General features: G+C 35.8%; 1 protein-coding gene across 1 annotated transcript in view; it reads right to left on the reverse strand.

Moving 5' to 3' along the window:
- Positions 1 to 15,461, reverse strand: part of ASZ1 (ankyrin repeat, SAM and basic leucine zipper domain containing 1) — a gene marked incomplete at its 5' end in the record, with an annotated part of 49,634 nt that extends 34,173 nt beyond the window's left edge. The window contains 4 exons of the mRNA XM_081038359.1: positions 9,068 to 9,179; positions 11,092 to 11,214; positions 14,830 to 14,929; positions 15,345 to 15,461. Of these exons, the coding sequence (XP_080894485.1) occupies positions 9,068 to 9,179; positions 11,092 to 11,214; positions 14,830 to 14,929; positions 15,345 to 15,461 (452 nt within the window). The remainder of the gene's footprint in view (positions 1 to 9,067; positions 9,180 to 11,091; positions 11,215 to 14,829; positions 14,930 to 15,344) is intronic.
- Between the last annotated feature and the right edge of the window lie 3,687 nt (positions 15,462 to 19,148).

The raw sequence follows: 19,148 nt of genomic DNA on the forward strand, positions 1-19,148 counted from the left end.
GAAGAACTCAATAAAAGGCATGAAGAACTAAATAGTGAGCTTAGAAAATAGAGGTAACTAAATGGAGGAAAAAGAAATAGTGATACTAAAGATAGAAATCTGGAAATGACACGGATGGAAGGAGAGACGAGTAAAAAGAAATAAAAGAATTCTAGAAGAACTATCAGATGCCATCAGAAAGAGCAATATAAGAATAATGAGTATACCAGAAGAAGAGAAGGAGAAGGGAACAGAGAGCCTATTCAAACAAATAGCCAACAAGAACTTCCTAAACCTATGGAAAAAACTGGATCTTCAAATCCAGGAAGCAAACATAACACCTAATTACCTCAATCCAAAAAGGCCTTCTCCAAGGCACATTATATTGAAACTGTTAAAAATCAATGACAAAGAAAGAATTCTCAGGGCAGCCAGGGAAACAAATATGGTAACCTATAAAGGAAAGCCCATTAGATCATCATCAGATTTTTCACCAGAAACTCTACAAGCTAGGAGGGAGTGGAATCAAATATTCAAACTATTGAAAAAAGAGGAATTACCAGCCAAGAAAAATATATCCAGAAATGCTATTCTTTAGATATGAAGGAGTAATAAAGACCTTTCCAGACATACAGAAGCTGAGGGAATTCTCCACCTCAAGGCCTGCATTATAGGAAATACTGAAGGGGGTTATTCTTCCTGATACTAAAAGATACAAAACTATGAGTAAGATGACTAACAGACAGAAGCAGGAAACTGCAACCCTTATTCAGAATTGTGTGCTATACACTTAAATATAATATAAAGGTTAAAGTAGGTAAAAGCATAAAAAAGAAAAAGAAGATAATTGCTACTGCAGCTTAGGAATGAACTCACAGCATAAAGAAAATAATTTGTGACAAAAACATAAAGAGGAGGGGGGAAAGGTCTGAATTTGCAAATGGGAATGGAGATAAGATGTATGCAGAAGAAAAAGGACTACTATATATATGAAACTTTCTTTTGCATAAACTTAATAGTAATCACACACAAAAAATCCAGGACTGAGACACGTAACATAAAAAAATAAGAAACAGAGGGAAAAAATCATAGATACCACCAAACTGAAATAACAGACAGAAACACAAGGGCAAAGAAGCAATGGAGGGACCGAGCTACCAGAAAATCACAATGAGATACCACCTCATACATGTTAGAATGGCTATTATCAATAAGACAAATAATAACAAGTGTTGGAGAGGCTGTGGAGAAAAAGGAACTCATACATTGTTGGTGGGAATGCAAATTAGGACAGCTGCTATGGAAATCAGGATGGAGCTTCCCCAAAAAAATTAACAATAGAACTATCTATGACTCAACAATTCCTCTTCTGGATATCTACCCAAAAAATCTGTAAAAATATATGCACCCCTATGTTCATCACATCATTATTCATGGTGGCCAAGACATGGAAACAACTGAAGTGTCCTTTGATAGATGATTGGATAAAGAAGATGTGGTATATATACACTATAGAATATTACTCAGCCATAAGAAAAGACGAAATACTGCCATTTGTGACAACTTAGATGGATCTTGAGATTATCATGCTAAGTGAAATAAATCAGACAGAAAAAGTACAGAACCATATGACTTCATTCATATATGGGATATAAAACTGAAAGCAACAAACAAAAACTCATAGACATAGACAACAATTTAGTGGTTACCAGAGGGTAAGGGGGCAAATAGAAGTGGTTACCAGTGGGGGAAATAGAAGGAGGTAAAGGGGGTCAAATACATGGTGACAGAAAGAGATCTGACTTGGGTGGTGAACACACAAGGCAATAAACAGATGATGTATTATAGAATTGTGTACACTTGAAACCTATATAATTTTATTAACTAATGCCACCCCAATAAATTTAATAAAAATAGTAAAATTAAAAAAAGAAAAGAAAAACAGACAATAAAAACCAATCTATATATGTTATCAGAAACACAGTTTAAAATAAGTGTGAAAGAAAAAAATTAATTAGAGACTGGAATTTTTGGGGAAAAAGAGGCAATCAGAAACTCTAGAACTAAAAAATAAGATTACTGAAAATAAAGTGTTAAAGATGGGTTTAATACCAGATTAGCTACAGCAGAAGAGGATTAATAACCAGGAAGATAGGTCAGGAAAAAACACCCAGGTGAAACACCCAGAGGAAAAAAAAAGGAAATAAACGAGTGTGACAAGACATACCTAAAGGGGTGTAATAGTCTAAATTCCAGGTGGAGAGAAGAAAGACAATGAGGCAAAAGTAGTACGTGAAGACATACTAGCTGAAAAATTTCCCAGCTTTCCTGAGAGAAAGCTTAAAATGTTATTTTTACACTGCTCACTTCTCCCAGGATTTCCGGTACTGCTAGACATCCCCAAATATGAAAAGTATAAATTAAGACGAAACTACTAAAGTAAGTAATAAACCTACTATATTTCACTGGATCTAAGACACCTTCAATTTTAGGAGGTATATCAATTTCAGAGATGCTAATACGTGAAAAAAAATGTCAGAATACATGAAATACGGTTGGATTTTATTTCAAATTACCTTTGTGTGTGTTTGAAAATGTAGATGATCTAAACTTAATCGATACCAAACTCCAAAGAGAGATTTCTGAAGAGGATGGATGACAATTTCTGATTACAAAGCATTTGAAACAATTTTATTCACGACCTGCGTAATCTTTTTGACACGTGTTAGGCAGTCTCCAGTTTCACTTAAAAAGCATTCTTTCAGCACTTAAGAGTTGAAAGACTACTGAAGTCAATACTGTCCTTGATACTCCTATTTAGCTAACATCCTGTATGTCTTTTCTCTCTCTTGCTAAGCTACTAGAATGGGTAGTTTATATTCATTCTTTCCACATCCCCAACTCTTATTTACTCTTGACCAACTGCAATCCAGATTTTTTTCATATTGAAATAGTTAATCATTTTTAATGTTCAGTCAAAACAGTAGGTAAGAATACACATGCATTTATGTCTTTTAAAATAGTAAATGTTTATGAAGAAAAATAGGATATATACTTATTAGTTTAGTTTCATAACTCAATCAGAAATGTGCACTTTAGAAATTGTGGCTCTTGTCACAGAACACAGAAAATATCATCAATTTAACTAAATGTAACATTTGGTAAGAGCCTACTATGAAATGTAGCAGCGTGTTAAGTATCTTCACATTTATTATCTTGTTTTAATTCTCATAGACACCCTGATGGCTAGAGCTAGTTCTAGTTCTAGAGATCTATCAATCAATACAGAAACTGAGCCTTGGAGATTACAAAAGACTTAATAGTTGTATTAGCTTGGACAAGTTGTTGAGACAGTATTTGGACCCAGATTTCCAGGCTCTAAATCATGCTTCATACTTTCTGTGGTATAAATGGATTAACATATTAATTATTTCCTAAGTTATATGTTTCAGTTTAGTTTTGCAAATAAAATAGACAAATAATCATTCTTTCAAATCTGTTAAATTCAATTAAGAACTTGATATATCACACAAAAGAATTAAGGAATAAAAAAATATGTACCTTACCATGGTAGTCAAGTAGCTCACAGTGAAATCAAGACTTTCATACATGAAAACAATGAGATGTATAAAAAGGTGCTAAATAAGCTAATCACTCACTTCAAATAGCTTATAAACAAATAGCACTCATATGGGCTTCACTGACATGGGAAAGCTTAATAGACTATTAACCTGGCCCTGGAAGGCATAATTTGAATCCACAGTGAGGGAAGGATATTCCAAATTGAAGAAAAGCAAAAGCTAAAACACAGATGCAAGAATGACTGTGTATCTGTGGAACAGTGTTGAAATTGTATAAATGAAATAGAAGTTAAACATCAGGGAGTAGTGAAAAGTAAACAAGGTGGGATCATATTATGCAGAGTTTTAGATTTCATCTAAGAGACAAAAGGAAGTGTGTTCTTCAGGTAACAGCATATAGGGCTGACTAAAGTACAGCAGTCCATTCAAAAATATCAATTAGGAGGCTATAAAAGTAGCCCCTAAAGTGGGATTACAAATATCAAAACTCTAATGAATCTAAGAGACATTACAAAAAAAAAACACAAATTGGGGACAAATTATAAGTATATACATTCATATATATATATATATATACATATATATACACATGAATGAAAAAGTTTGAGATAAATACCAATGTTTCTTGGTAGAAATTTATGTTCAAAATTCAAAATTAATTATTGCTTTAAGCATACAATAAAAAGGGAATAAAGTTACTATGGCCATGAAGAAAATACATTTAGGTGGTAAATTATGTCCCCCCAATATTGCGGATTCTCCTTCTGTGAACACAGTTAAGATTGCACTTCCTCACTCCACTCTTGAAGTTTGATATGACCATGGGACTACAATTAAATAGAAAAAATGGCATGGGACTCTGCCAGATGGAAGCTGTTGTTGCCAGTACACAACTTAACCAAAGCCAAGTCAGAATCTGGATGGTTTTTTTGTTTTATTTCGTTTTTTTAAGACTTCATTTCTGTGCATGTGTTTTGAGAGATTAGTGTCAAGGGCTTACAGGCATAGGATAGGGACAAGCAATTTATTAAAAAAATACAGGAAGAAAAAAATCACATAATAACAATGTCTAGTAATGTTTTCTAAATAAGCTATTTAAAAAAACTTTCTGAAAATATTTTTGTGACTTCAGCAAAGATATGTCATATATTTCCTTATAACAAAAAAACAAGTTAATATTGTAATACAAAATTACACCTCAATCTACCAAAATGCTTCAGTGACATTTATAACTCAATTTATATTCTGAGCAAGAAAGCAACATTTTCCCAGAGCATTCTCTATTTATTAAAACAGGCAATAACATTCACCAAGTTAACTATCACACAATGATTACGTCAAAACCTTGGACATTAGTTAACGTGTGCTGTCCTTTCAAGGGTAATAAAACATCTATTGAAATAAAAATGCCACATCATTTTACAAAACTTTTATCTCATAACTGAGCAATCTGAATATAACACTCTTCTGCCAGAAATATTTGTCATCTAAATGTAAAGAAAATAAATGTTTCAGCAAACTGAGAAAGAAAACCCTAAAACCAGAAATGTTTATATATACTTTTGTTTATATATATTATAAGTTATATACATACTTTTTAAAGGCTTGTTATAACTCTAACAATAAAAATGGCTTGCTGAAGCAAAACAAACAACAACAAACATAAGTGTGATTTCCCAAAAAACAATTCAGTAGGTAAAACAAAGAAGCAGATAGTTATATTAGGTTGGTGCAAAAGTAATCGCGATTTTTGCAATTATTTTTAACCTTTTAATTTGCAATTACTTTTGCACGAAACTAATAGCGATCTGAAGAACGGATAGAAGGCACTGTACAGTCTCCATGTAGCTTAAACCAGGAACCGAAGCTTTAAAAAACCGGCATTGTTCAAAAAGACTGCAAACCTCAGATGCCTAGGACAAAAGTTTACAGTAAAAAAATACTACATTATACACTTACTAATGGTTAAAATGGCACATTTTACCATCTATATTTTTTTTACGATAAAAATATTTCAAAAAGAACAAAGGCTAGGTAAGGAAGGGAAAGGGATAGGCAGAAGTTAATAGTTTTATAGAAATTCTGGAGGGATAACACCCCACAAAAGAACCTGGAGAGGGTGCACGAAAAGAGTGAGACAAAGCCCTGGGGCAGACAAGCCAAGGGACAGGCCAGGGCTGGGCCCTCCAAGCAGGAGCTGCTCAGGTAGAGCAACGCCCCGCTTGTCAGCACTCACACTGCCTCAGCACAAAGCCTTAAGGAGCTGTTCATTCTGCCTACTGAAGGTTCCAACTTTACAGCCTTTCATTTGTGATGCTGTTTTTCCTCTCAATTCCCAGGCTAGTCAGCTTTCTGCCTTATTGAGCCAGTTCTTTTTGTGATGGCAGACTTCGTCACACCTCTTAAATTATGTGACATACATACAATGTAGTAGTCAGCAACAAAGGTGACAAACTACTGATACACAATATGGATAAATCTTAAAAACATTATCCTGAGTGGCAAAAAATTAGACAACACAAAAATATTGCATAATTCTATTTACATAACATTGTAAATTAACAAAAACTAATTTATAGTGGTAGAAATAGGATCCAGAGCCCTGGGAAGGGACATGAGGGAACTTTCTGGGATGATAGAAATACTCTGTTTTGGGGTGTGAGTTACACGAATGTACGCATTTGTCAAAACGGATCCAACTGTAAACTGAATATCTGAGTATTTCACTGTATGTAAGTTATACACAATTAAAAAATGTGAACTATTACAGGATTTCCTCAGTACGATTCAGCAAGATCTCTACGTATAAAGAATTCAACAGTTTCCTCTTAATTTTTATTGTTCTATTCACTTTTAACAGAATCAAGTGGTACATTTGATTTAAATGATTTACTTTCATTGTAAGATCTAGAATAATCTTCCTACTTCTGATACAGGTAAAACTCTCCTTTTCTTTTTTTCTATTTTATATATAAATTAAGACCCTGTCTTTTGAATCATGTCCATAGAATGCAGAAGAGCTTCCATGTTACTTTATGTGTCAAAAATGAGACCTTGGTCTCTAGCTTAGAGGTTGGTCTCCTAGACTTTTCTATCACTTTCACTTCATGAAATGACTACTGATAACCATTTTAGTTTAAAACTTACAGGTCAACTTCCTTTGCAATGGGCAAGTATATGACCATCTAGCTTTCACAAAAACTAGCCATTTATAAGTTGTATGGCCAACTCTTTGTGCTCTTTTTTTGAGAGGTAATTTTTCTCAGCAGAATAATTGTTCAACAAGAGACTATGTCAACAGCCTAAAAATAAATTCATCTAAATATGTTTTTGTCCTGTGTATCTGGACAGTAAGTAGTTCCCTTATATGTCCCTGGTATCTTCTGGCACTTTGTACAAGAAACGAAAACTCTCAATCTTCTAATAGGTTTTGATTTTTGTCACTGCTAATGAATTATCTGTAAAATCCGCCCCAATCTCACTGCAGTCCTTGTGTCCTGAGGTTTTTTCCTTTTACGTTGCTAGCATGCTATCCCCATATGTCCACTAATGCCATCCGTTTTATAAAATTTGCAGACTAAAAGTACTATTTGTTATGACATACTCTCTTTTCAGCTCTATCAAGATCCTCATTTTCTACAAGAAAACAATTCAAACAATTCAATCATTTTATTGCTTTATGCTTTGAGCATACATAATAGCAGTTGAAAAGTTTTTCAGGTGTTTCTCACATGTGTTAATTAGATGCAGATAACTCTTCAACCATGTTGTAAAATTCTCCATTTATTTTAGTTGAACACCTACTAATCTAAACCTTATGAGGTTTCAAATTCAACAGCTTTTTAAGGTTTTCAGTTTTGAAATTGTGTGGTTGCCTTATAGTTTTAGCTTGAGATGCTAACCTTCTGTTATTTTAATTCAAATAGAATGCTTTTTCCAGGTATACCCTATGCATCTAAAAGATGCCTTCTGGTTCTTAAGGAAGCGGAACAGTCTAGAACCTATGATACGGGCTTGCTTGACTTTTTCTCCAGTGTGTTCACAAAACAGTATGTGACTGAGAGGGGAAAGACTTTGCTCTTTAGACATAGTAGACATAGTAAGAAACAATTTTTTTTGAAGAACCTCAGCAGAAAACAATTTTCCACTGAACCAGAGAGGCAAATCTTACCATAAGCCACTTCTAATGGTACAAATAAAAATTACAGCACCCATCAAAGTTTACTTCAGTTACATGTCCTGCAGCTCCCACTTCCACGGTTCAATCAAATCCAAAAGTTATACCTAACTAGGGATTATACCATATATGGCAGAATAAAAGTTCCTGTGAATTGATTTGCTCAAAGTTTGCGGAAAGTTCCTTTCCTGCAATAAATCTTTATTTGTGAAATACTGAATATCCACTGTATAAGCCTTGACTTTTCTCACACTCAATTTCTCAATCTTGGCACTACTGCCATTTGGGGCTGGGTAATGTTTTGTTCTGAGGGGCTGTTCTATGTACTGCAAGACGTTTTGCAGCATCCCCAGCCTCTATCCATTAGATGCCAGTAGCTTCTCCCAGGTGTGACAATCAAAAATGTCTCCGGTCACTGCCAAATGTCCACTGGGAGACAAAAAAGACCTTGCTTCGGAACCACTTTACTAAATCAAAATCTTCGCATCTCAGAAAACATCTGTGAATTATAGAATGCCGTTCGGCACCTTCCAAAGCTGCTGTCCAGGTGTTACAGAAACTAAACAATATTAGGGGAAAAAAACCTTCTAGAGTCAAGCATAGTTATTTCTATATATTAGGCACTAGATCATTATTATTTGAATGAATTATGGATAATTATTTATTCATGCTAGACATATTTCCGTTGGATGGGCTACTTCTCACTCTCTTCATTTTAAGAATAAAACAGGAAGAGATTTAACAGGAAAATGGAGCCAGAGAAGAAAGAAGTCAATGATGGAAATTTTAAGCATTCTGATTAATTTTTTTAAAATTACTGACATTTCAACAAATGCAAGATACACTTACTACTTATTTTCTATGCATCTAGGCACTATTACATATATAACATAAATGGAAAAGACAGAAAAAGGAAACAATTGATATATTATTTTGGCTATATATCTTAGTATTTGTGTAAAATTGTTTAGTGGGTAAGTATTAGTACACTAAGTTGAGGCTTTACTATTATACCACAATCATATTTTTTTGAGTATATGATTCAAAGGAAATGATACAGTTTACTGTACTCCTTTTCCTTTCATTTCAAATTCTAAGAACATTGTTCTTAGAATTAAAAGTTGAAAGACTATCTTCATGATATGTCCTTCCTTAGAAAATCTTACACAATTGGAACCATGATCTTAGGACCTATTTTCATTCATCAACTGTATGACCAAGTAAATGTACATTGTTTATGATTTTTTAAAAATACCATGCTATCAAATTTTTAAGTCTGATAATTAAATAAAAGTAGCCATCATTTCTGAACAGACAGTAAGGCTCTTACCTACAAGCAACATTTGGATCAGCATTTCTTGAAAGTAGCAGCTCCACACACTTCAAGATCTGTTCCTCTGAGCCACGAGCAGAACATGCGGTTATCAGAATCGTTTGCTTATCTATAGTGAATAGAAAACATGAGGAACCCCCACACATCAATAGCTGTGTCTAAACTGACTTCTTTTACCATTCAAAAGATTCTAAACATTTACTGCACTCTTAAATTTCTATAACCTATTCCCAATCTCTTGCTCTTAGTACACAACTTTGTCTTCCTTCATCAAAAAATTAGATTTGGGATGAACTGCCTTAATCTTCAAATTGTATCTATAATTCATTTCTTAATGTACTTTCCTTATTCCTTCAAGACATTAGGAAGATAGTTAGGAGCATGGACTCTACAGAGATACTTTCCAGAGTTTTAACACTTTTTGGTTAATTAAAATTTGCCTTGCTGCACTTATGGTTGAGAAACAATGATTGATATTTTGATTTAACTCTTTACTTCTCACTCATTTGCTAACTCACTGAAATCTGGCTTATGCCATGCTACCAAAAATGACCTAACTGCCACATCTATTGGTTCTTTTTCAATCCTTTTCTACTTGACCTCACTGAGCTCACCCTGTTTACTAAAATTCATCTTCCCTTGGCTCAGAGAGCATCAGCAAAGGTCAGGGTAGGTTAAACAACAACAACAACAACAACAACAACAACACATCTTAAGTAAGAATAACAACAACAACAACAACAACACATCTTAAGTAAGAATTTGGAAATTCAAAATAGGTCATGGTAGCCATGGTTTACATTTAGTGTTTCAATACTGACCAACTATATAGATTCTAGTCCTAGTTCTGCCACTAATAAACTGTGACTACAGTGGTATCTTAATATCTCAGTAGATCTAATTTGTAGATAGGAAGCTAATATCTGTCCTCTTTACCTGATGAGGATATTGTTGGTTAGATGCATAAAAGAATTTATGTGAACATTCTATGAGAAATATAAAATGTTTTATAATTATAAGGTATTCCTCTGATTACAAGAAGCAGAGAAAGAAAACTTAAATGTTTTTTTTAGCAGAATATTTTCTACTGCTAAATATTTCAAAAGTCTCATTCCTAAATTTAGCTTTCATTGGGTGACACTTTAAAATGACAAAATAAAAAGAAAAACCCATCACAGCAGCTGATTAAACATATAACTATCGATAAGATGGGAATTATATGAAATATATAAATGAGAAAAACTGTAAATTGTTTTACAAATACCTAATTTAGGTACAAACTTAATGTGAAAGTTAATTCTAAAATAAAACCTATACCTGAATTATGAAATTAATTGTCTACTGGAAACATGTTGAAAATAAGTAATCAGTAATTCAATATAACTAAACCGGATATGCATATATACTCCTATATTTCAAAAGCACTCAAAACAGTACTGAATAGAAATTACTTAATAACAAAATATGGATTTAACAAACTACCTTTGAAATAATTTTAATAAAATTCAAAGTTGAGTTTTAAATTCCAAGGACTGATTTTTAAGTAATTTCCCACATTATCAGCTGTTTGGTATTTTCTTTCTATGCATTTTTTCTTTACAAAAATGACCAAATTCCTTTGACACAGAAGCTAAAGATATATAATAACACAACCAGTTATAAAGATAATATAAATGGAATCTACCCATTTGGAAAGAGAGTTTTTCAAAATTTCTATGGTTTCTAATTTGATTTTGTAAGTTATTTACCTAATATAACTATGGGAAGGTTTTTAAAAACTGCTTTGAAGTTTTTCACTTTGCATAATAGCTGCTTGGGAATCAAGAAAATCACAATCAGTTATGTTATCTCAAACATCTTACCCTTATATATTTTTTTCAAGGACAAACGTTTATTTTAAAGTGAATATATGAAAACAGAGCATGGAAAGTCTGTCACCACCTCTAAACAGAATTAGACTTCTAAACAGAGAAACTTACAAAGTAAATGTTCGCATATGCTAAATATTTAAAGCATCTTACCTTTATTAAAGCTTGCATTAGCACCTCTGTCCAAAAGGACCCGAACCAACTCGACGTTGGAAATGCTAGACGCATACATAAGGGGAGTCCATCCATAGCGAAAGCTGGAGTCTACGCTAATACCTGTCAAAACAAAGACAAGTTTTCAAAAGCCTCCACCACCAAAGAGGAAACAAAAGAAAAAATATAATCACTGTCACCTTAAGCGACTTCAAGTACAGGGCATTGTCACATCACCATGTACTTTATAATTGGAAGGATTTTTTTGGTAATAATGGCTTCAGAAAAATAGAAATGGTTACATCTAAGCTTTAATTAGCTAATTTCATTTTCACTGTGGGCACTATGTTCCAAGAGATCTGACCAGACAAATGTTTTATCACATACTAGATACAATTTCTGTATTATAACAGGCTTTATATGCTACCATTTTCTCTTTGGGGAATTGGAAAGTTTCACAGAGGTAAAACGTTTTTTTAATTAGAATATTATACATTTCTATGGCGGCAAACACCACATATGTTCCTAAGATTCCCTTAACTTCCTTCCCAACACAAAATTTATCCACAGGTGACTGGAAAACCTGAGGCTAATAAGATAGGTTAGGGTTAGATTAGGAAAGCTGTTAAGAAAGGTAGACTATACTTTGTGATCCAGGAATCGATGGCATTATATTTGTATTGTAAAGACAACAAAGATACCACTGTTGAGAGTGGGGCAGGAGTCAGGGAGACCAATTATGAGGCCAGAAACCTATGCAACAGTCAGAGCAAGGTCAGTGGAGAGAAAGGGGATGGAATACAAAAGAACATTTCAAAGGCAGGACCATCAGAATTTAAAAGTACTTTGAGGAGGAGGAGTGACAGAAAAGAACAAGTCAAAATGACCATCAGGTTCTGCCTTGGACAAATGAATGACAAACAGCGTGCTACAATAAGGAGACGCACAGATGAGGTAGCAGGCCTGGGAGCAGGATAAAGTTTTAAAGCCACTATCCAGAATGGCACAGGAAGGGATAGATAATAACTGTTAAGAAAGGAAAAGAGCCAAAAAAAATCCTCACATCATTAATGGTACCAATCCTTGGAATCATCTAATTTTCTCCAACAGCATTAACTGGTTTGGTCATATAAAAAGAAAAAAAAATGTTCGAGGACTGGGGTAGAGCATAGAAGATGTGATACGAAAAAAGGATACGATGAGGCAGCAAATTTCCTATCAAATTTATGGAAAGCCTTTTCTATAGAGAAATCAAGATTTAAGTGGCAATCTTTCTCTTCAACCTAAGAAATATTTGCTAACGTTAAGAAACAAAATAGAAGGTTTTTCTATTTCGAAGAAGGAAACTCTATATGTGAAAACCACTTAATATAGGCCTGCCTTTAACACCTTTTAATTTGCAGTTTTACAGTCTGTGGCTATAAGGGGAAGGGTTCCATCCACAAAGATGAAGGTCATATCACTGAAGGAATGCAAACTTGGCGGGGGGGGGGGAGTCACTTTTTTTCTGTAGGAACACTAAGGTGCTGAAATATTATGTGTGTCAAATTCCTGATTGTCTAACTAACTGATATAAGAAGCATGATGATTACCGAGAGAAAACATAAAACCATCTTAGTCCATACATATACTGTTGGCTCAACCTATCTTCTCTAACAAATTTTCTTCTTTACACTGAAAGCATATAAATGAGATCAGAGAAAAGATGTTTTTCTCATTATTGTTTCCTTATTGACATTGCTGCTCAAACTGTGACAGCACAGGTAAAAAAGAAACAATGTGAAGAAAAAGGTAAGAAAATGTGGCATGTTAGTATAAAAATTCTTAATAATTGTTACCTCTAATACTTAATAATCATCACTTCTAATACTCAAAAAAAGTGTCTATTATGCTTTAGGTGTAGTATAAAAACAGTACTTAAAAGGATTGACACAATACATTCAAAATAACACTATGTTTTTTTGAGATATATACGCATAGAGTAAAAGTCTAAAGATATGGATAGGTAAGATAAACACCAACTATAGGAGAGTGGTAGTTTCCAGGGGGAGAGAGAAGTCTCCATACCTTTCTGAATGTTTGAAATATTTAATAACTTAAAGAGAACTGAAAGTATTAGTACATAGCAGAATAACAAAAACTGAGACATCTTTGAACTGTTAAAAGTGGCTGACTCAAAGGGAGCTTTCATTTTTTATTAAGCTTTTCAACTGGTACAGAAATATGTGTCAAAGACAAAAATTAATTTTGAAAGGCAAAAAGTTAAAAATATTTTTTAAAGTGTTAAATAATGACAACTGGAAGGAAACCAGGAAACGCTAAAACAGGAGTTACCAGTAAAAGCTGAGACTTCGGGGGTAATGGAGGTGAAAATGGGGATAAAGGTATCTTTCTACTTATAACTATATATTTATTATTGGATTTCTAAAATTAGCTTTAAATTTTTTTGTAATTAAACAATTTAAAAAGCTTAGGTAAATTCCTACTTACCAGTGGGCGTTTTTCAAGTCCTAATCCTTCAGGAGCCTCCCTCACTTGGCTGCACCTAGTCCCACTACTCCAGAGGCAAACTCTTTTCTAAAACAAATTTCTTCCTATTCCATCACATCCAACACTATGCACACTCCTACATGGTTTATAGTAGGTATTAGAACTCTTTCAATTATTCAAATTTTATCCAATTTCATTCAATTACAAACTCATGTTCCATTGTCCACAAAGTCACACAGATTCTTTCTCTGTTGTAACAGCTAATATTTACGCAATGCCTATATGTTCTAAGAACTTTATTAACGAATTCTCTCATTTTCATCCTCTCTCCGAAAAAAACCCTTTGATATAATGCATCTCCATTTAAAAAGCGGGAAATTGAAGCTTAGGAAGGTTTGGTAACTTGGTCAAGATTACAGAGCCATCAAGTGGCAGGACTAGTAATCAGACCCAGAATTGTACTGCTTCCAAAATGATTTACTTTCTGGTAAACCATGAAGCACCTGTAGTATAGACAAAAAACATTTTTCAATATACCATCTCACTTACCTATTTTGTGGGTGAATGTTTTGTATTTACAAGTAGAGGGTATATGCCTGCTACTCCTTTGGATAATTTCAATAATTTAATTATTATCAACAACTCGGATTTCTACGTCAATGCAATTCAAAAATATATAATATTTAATTTGATCCACATAAAAATGTTATGGGACCCAGGCCAGAATTGTGATGTTTTACATAAAGAAACTGACACTCTGGAAGTTTGACTTTCCCAAAAAACTACACTAAGTGGGCCATAAAGCTGGAACAGATATCCAGATAGTCTGATTCCTATCTCAGGCCTCAATTTACACACACACACACACACACACACACACACACACACACACACAGCACAGGGAAAGAACATTACTAAAATGTACATAAGTGGAATCAGTTCTTGAAAAACACGCAAGAATATGTCAAAGAAAGGGCTGAGAAAAGTAAGAAGTATGAGTAAGAGGATGAGTCTGAGTTAACCCGAGGGAAGTGAAAGACCTAACGGAAGGTAGTAGGGTGACATTACAAACTTGAGGGTAGAAGAAAAAGAGGCAGAGAACTGGGAGACGAGAAACATATGTAGGACGTTTGATATATTAACATTCACTGTGATTCGTTAGAAATGCAACTCACACCTTTAAAATAAGGACCAGTTGTGAACTTAGACAATTACGTCGCGTGGAAACTACGCGTGGTTATCTCTCACCAGAATTGAGGAGCTCCTTGACCAGTAAAATATCTCCCGTGGTCAATGCTTTCTTAAATGTTTCATTCTTTTCCTCAGTGGGTAACGGTCCTTTTAATTTCTAAAAAAGCAGAAAATTAAAAAAAAAAAAAATCTTGTTATACGTATTTTCATTTCCCCTGTGGCAGGAAACAAAGTCTGGTTTTACGCACTTTTTTTTTTCTGATGAGGGACAACAGATAAAGCTTGTGAAGAATTCATGTCTAAAGTTATCTTTAAAGGGACCAGGTTATGATGGGTCGAAAGCCAAGTGAAGAGCGACACCGACAACGTAAGGAGGCGCAGTGGATGGAAAGCACATGAGCGAAACAAGAGGAACAACTCTGCAGTGTGTCCGCAGTCCCAAAGCCTGCACATCTACTGGGAAAACAAGTTCGGGGACACAGGCGAGGACGTAAGAGGTTTCACAAGGCCAGGCCTTCGAGGGCCAGGGGAGGCCGACACAAGCGCCCCGAAAACAAAGCCTCCTCTGCTACCTGAGCTGCACGGTCGAGATACCCAATCTCCCAGCCGTCATCCTCGCTGTCGCTGGTCTCGCCTCCACCGGCCACCGCCAGGCCGCGCACCGTGCGGGCCGCCACGCCCGCCGCCATGCCTTCCGGCCACTGCCTACCCACACTGCTCTGCTCGGCCAGCCCTCCGCTGGCGCCTGCGCACGGAGCAGCGCGGAGGGCTGCGCGGGAGGGCTGCGCGGGAAGACTGCGCGGGAAGACTGCGCGGGAAAGGGGATGTGCAGGGGGGGGGGTGCCTGGGCCCTTCCGCGCAGGCGCGTGGCCTCGCCTGGCACCCTTTAGCCTTCCCGAGCGCCATGGCCTTGGAAGATGGAAACCTGAGCGTCCGGCTGCGCTGCCGGGGCTGGCAGGATTGGGCCAAGCTCCTGGCCGGTGCTTCCGATGCCTTCTGGGGACTAACCTTTTATTCTTTTCAGGGTATTTGCTTGATGACGTTCTTCTTCTTTAAGGATTGCCCCATTGTAGCAGGAGCAGAAGGGGGATTTTATGCCAAGTAAGACTATGCTTTCACCCCCATCCCTTTTGGCTGCTCCCTACTAGGGTTTCCAGGTGGGAATTCCCACCCGTTCTCAGGAGTTGATTTCACTTTCCTGTTCCCGAATCCCGAGATATAAATTGTTTTCTGTTCTCCACGATGAATCATTTCCACAAAGTGATGGCCGATAGAAACTACCAACTACCTGGGCTCAAAAAGATGATTTTTCCCAGTTTCCCGACCAACTTTTTTCGGGATTTGGGAATGGAAAAGCGGAAAAAAATTTCTGAGAATGGGCGGGAATTCCCACCCGGAAACCCTAGTGATAAATAGGAAAAATGTCTAAGAATACATTGTGAGGAGTACGTTTATTTCCCATTGTGGGTATTACTGGGTTCAAGTAGCCGATTTTCCCGATTCCGACCAACTTTTCTCGGAATTCTGGAACGGGAAAGCAAAAAAAAAAAAAAATTCCTGAGAAGTGGTGGGAATTCCCACCTGGAAACCCTTCCCCCTACCAAAAGCAACGTCAAACATGTCCCCTAGGAGAGGGACTGCTATTGGTCAGAATACATCCTTCAAGAAACCGCCAGACAAATGGGAGCCCACAAAGGAGCCACGAAAATTCTTTCATTGAATTTCATGTGATTTCAGATCTCATTGTACATCTTCAGAGCATCAAAACACTTTCCCACCTAGATGGTGTCCATAAACTAAAGCAAAAATTCAGTCAAGAAAAGTGGGATTGCAAATAAATAATCTTTTTAAAAGGGAGGATTGGGGAAGAGAGTGGCTCAAAAGACTTGGGAACAAGAAACGATTTAAATTTTCAGAGAGCAAGTAAATAATAAAAACAACTCCAGGTGAAAGTGGCCCAAATTCAACTTTTCTGCATCTAACTTCTAGGTGAAATGTTTGTGACAGTGATTATCTGTGTCAGAAAAGTTGATCCATCAAGGAAAAGAAGACATGTATACACTTCAAGATGATTTGAAAGGAATGTAGCCAGACATCGTTCTTTGAAAGTTTTGCAATATTTTTTTTCTCTTAAGGAGTGTTTACTGTAAGAGTTTGAAGTTAATTACTTCAGGTACTTTCACAGATAAGTATTTTTAAGTAGTTTGGTTATTTTGGAGACACACCTGTCTTTTTAAATGCATTCATTCAATAAATGTTATGGATCTTGAGCACAGACAGACACAACTAGGTTTGAGACAACATCAAAGACAAACCAAGCTGCTTCATGGCGTTCACGTTTTAATGAAGAAAGACAATAAACAAATAAACAAACAAGACTGTTTCAGATTGTAGGTGACCCAAAGGAAACAAACCAGTGCTCAGTTTATGGGATCAAACCATTAAAATTGTTTCTAAGCTAAATCATTTACTACCAGTGGTTGTGTGCTCTTGGGCAATTTAGCTTAGCCTCTTCTGCATCAGTTCTGTAACCTGTAAAATGGTGTTAATGATAGAACCCAACATATAGGTTGTATTATTTCAAGGATTAAATACAATAGGGCCAGTCTCAATATAAGAGTTAGATAAATCTTGGCTACTGTTATTTTTATGTTTGATAGGGTAGTCAGGCCTGAGTGAAGTCACGAAAGACAACAAAGATCCAGCCATGAAAAGTGGGAAAGCAGAGCTTTCCTGGCAGAGGAGATGGTGAGTGCCAAGGTCCTAAGGCAGGGAAAAGCTTGGACACAGGCCTGGGATAGGGTGGGGTAGGTGAGGCCCCTATGGAGCAAAATGCAAGAGGCACTCACTCTCAGGGTTCTGTAAATTCTTACATTTTGCACACAGATAGCTCACTTACTTCACTTTCGTCTTTTCCCTGCTTGGACCAGAAAGGAGGCCTGAGACTGTAGTTTCAGTAAAGGAATGGGTATGTGCTGAGAGTACCTTGTAAGCCTTAAGTAAGGGGTTTGGATTTTACTTTAAGAACAATTGAACATTGAAATGTTTTTAAACTGATAATGTATATATTCGTGTGTGTGTATTAAAACACTCAAACTCTTTTGAAGAGAAAGTTTTTGGTTGGAGCATCTGGCTAAGTAGTGGTGCTATTTGCTAAGATGGTGGAAGACTGGAGAATAAACTTGAAGATAAAAAAATGAGCATCTCAAGATTAACATATTCAAAACAAAATACTCAAGTGTAGCTGTCAAGTAACCAGTTAGTTGGATGTTCAATTATGGAGCTCAGGAGAAAGACTGGTCTTGGAGATAGAAACATGAGAGTGATCCATACAGAATTGGTTTTTAAAACTTTGGGATATACCCAAAGATTTTTTTTGTTGTTTTTTTGTTTTTGGTAAATACGGGTGCTATAGACTGAATGTTTGTGTCCCACCACCCCCACAGAAATTCATGTGTTGAAACCTCATTCTCAAAATGATGGTATTTAGGAGCTGATTAGGTCATGAGAGCTCTGCCCTCATAAATGGGATTAGTGCCCTTATGAAAGAGACCCCAGAGAGCTCCCTTGCCCCTTCCACCATGTTAGGACACAACAAGAAGATGCCCTGTAAACCAGGAAATGACCTTCACCAGACATTGAATCTCCAGCATCTTCATCTCAAACTTCTCAACCTCTAGAACTGTGAGAAATAAATTTCTGTTGTTTATGAGTATAAACTGCCCAGCCTATAATATCCTATTATAGCAGCCCAAACAGACTATGATAATAAATACGATTATTCTAAAATTTATGTGGAAAGGCAAACGAACTAGATAGCTAAAACAATTCTGAAAAAGAAAACTCAAGTAGGAGAAATTCCTCTACTTGATTTTAAGACCTATTGTGTAGCTATAGTAATCAGGACTGAGTTATATTGGAGAAGGGATAGATACAGAGATCAATGGAACAGAACAGAGAACCCGGAAACAGATCCACACAAGTAAGGCAAAATGATTTTTGACAAAGGTGCAAAAGCAATTCAATGGAGAAAGGATCATCTTCAACAAATGATGCTGGACCGATTGAATATCCATAGGTAACAAAATAAAATTAACCTAACTAAATTTAATGTCTTTTCAAAAATTAAATCAAAATGGAACACAGATGTAGACAAATGTGCACAGCAGCATTATTCCTATTAGCCAAAGAGTGGAAACAACCTACAAGTCCACCAACTGATGAATGGATAAACAAAATGTGGTATACCCATACCAACTATCTTAGTTTCCTAGGACAACCATAACAAATTGCCACAAACTGGGTGACTTCTAACCACAGAAGCTTATTCTCTCACTATTCTGGAGGCCAGAAGTCTGAAATCAAAGTGTCAACAG

This window comes from Rhinolophus hipposideros (assembly GCF_964194185.1).
Source record: "Rhinolophus hipposideros genome assembly, chromosome: 25".
NCBI lineage: Eukaryota > Metazoa > Chordata > Mammalia > Chiroptera > Rhinolophidae > Rhinolophus > Rhinolophus hipposideros.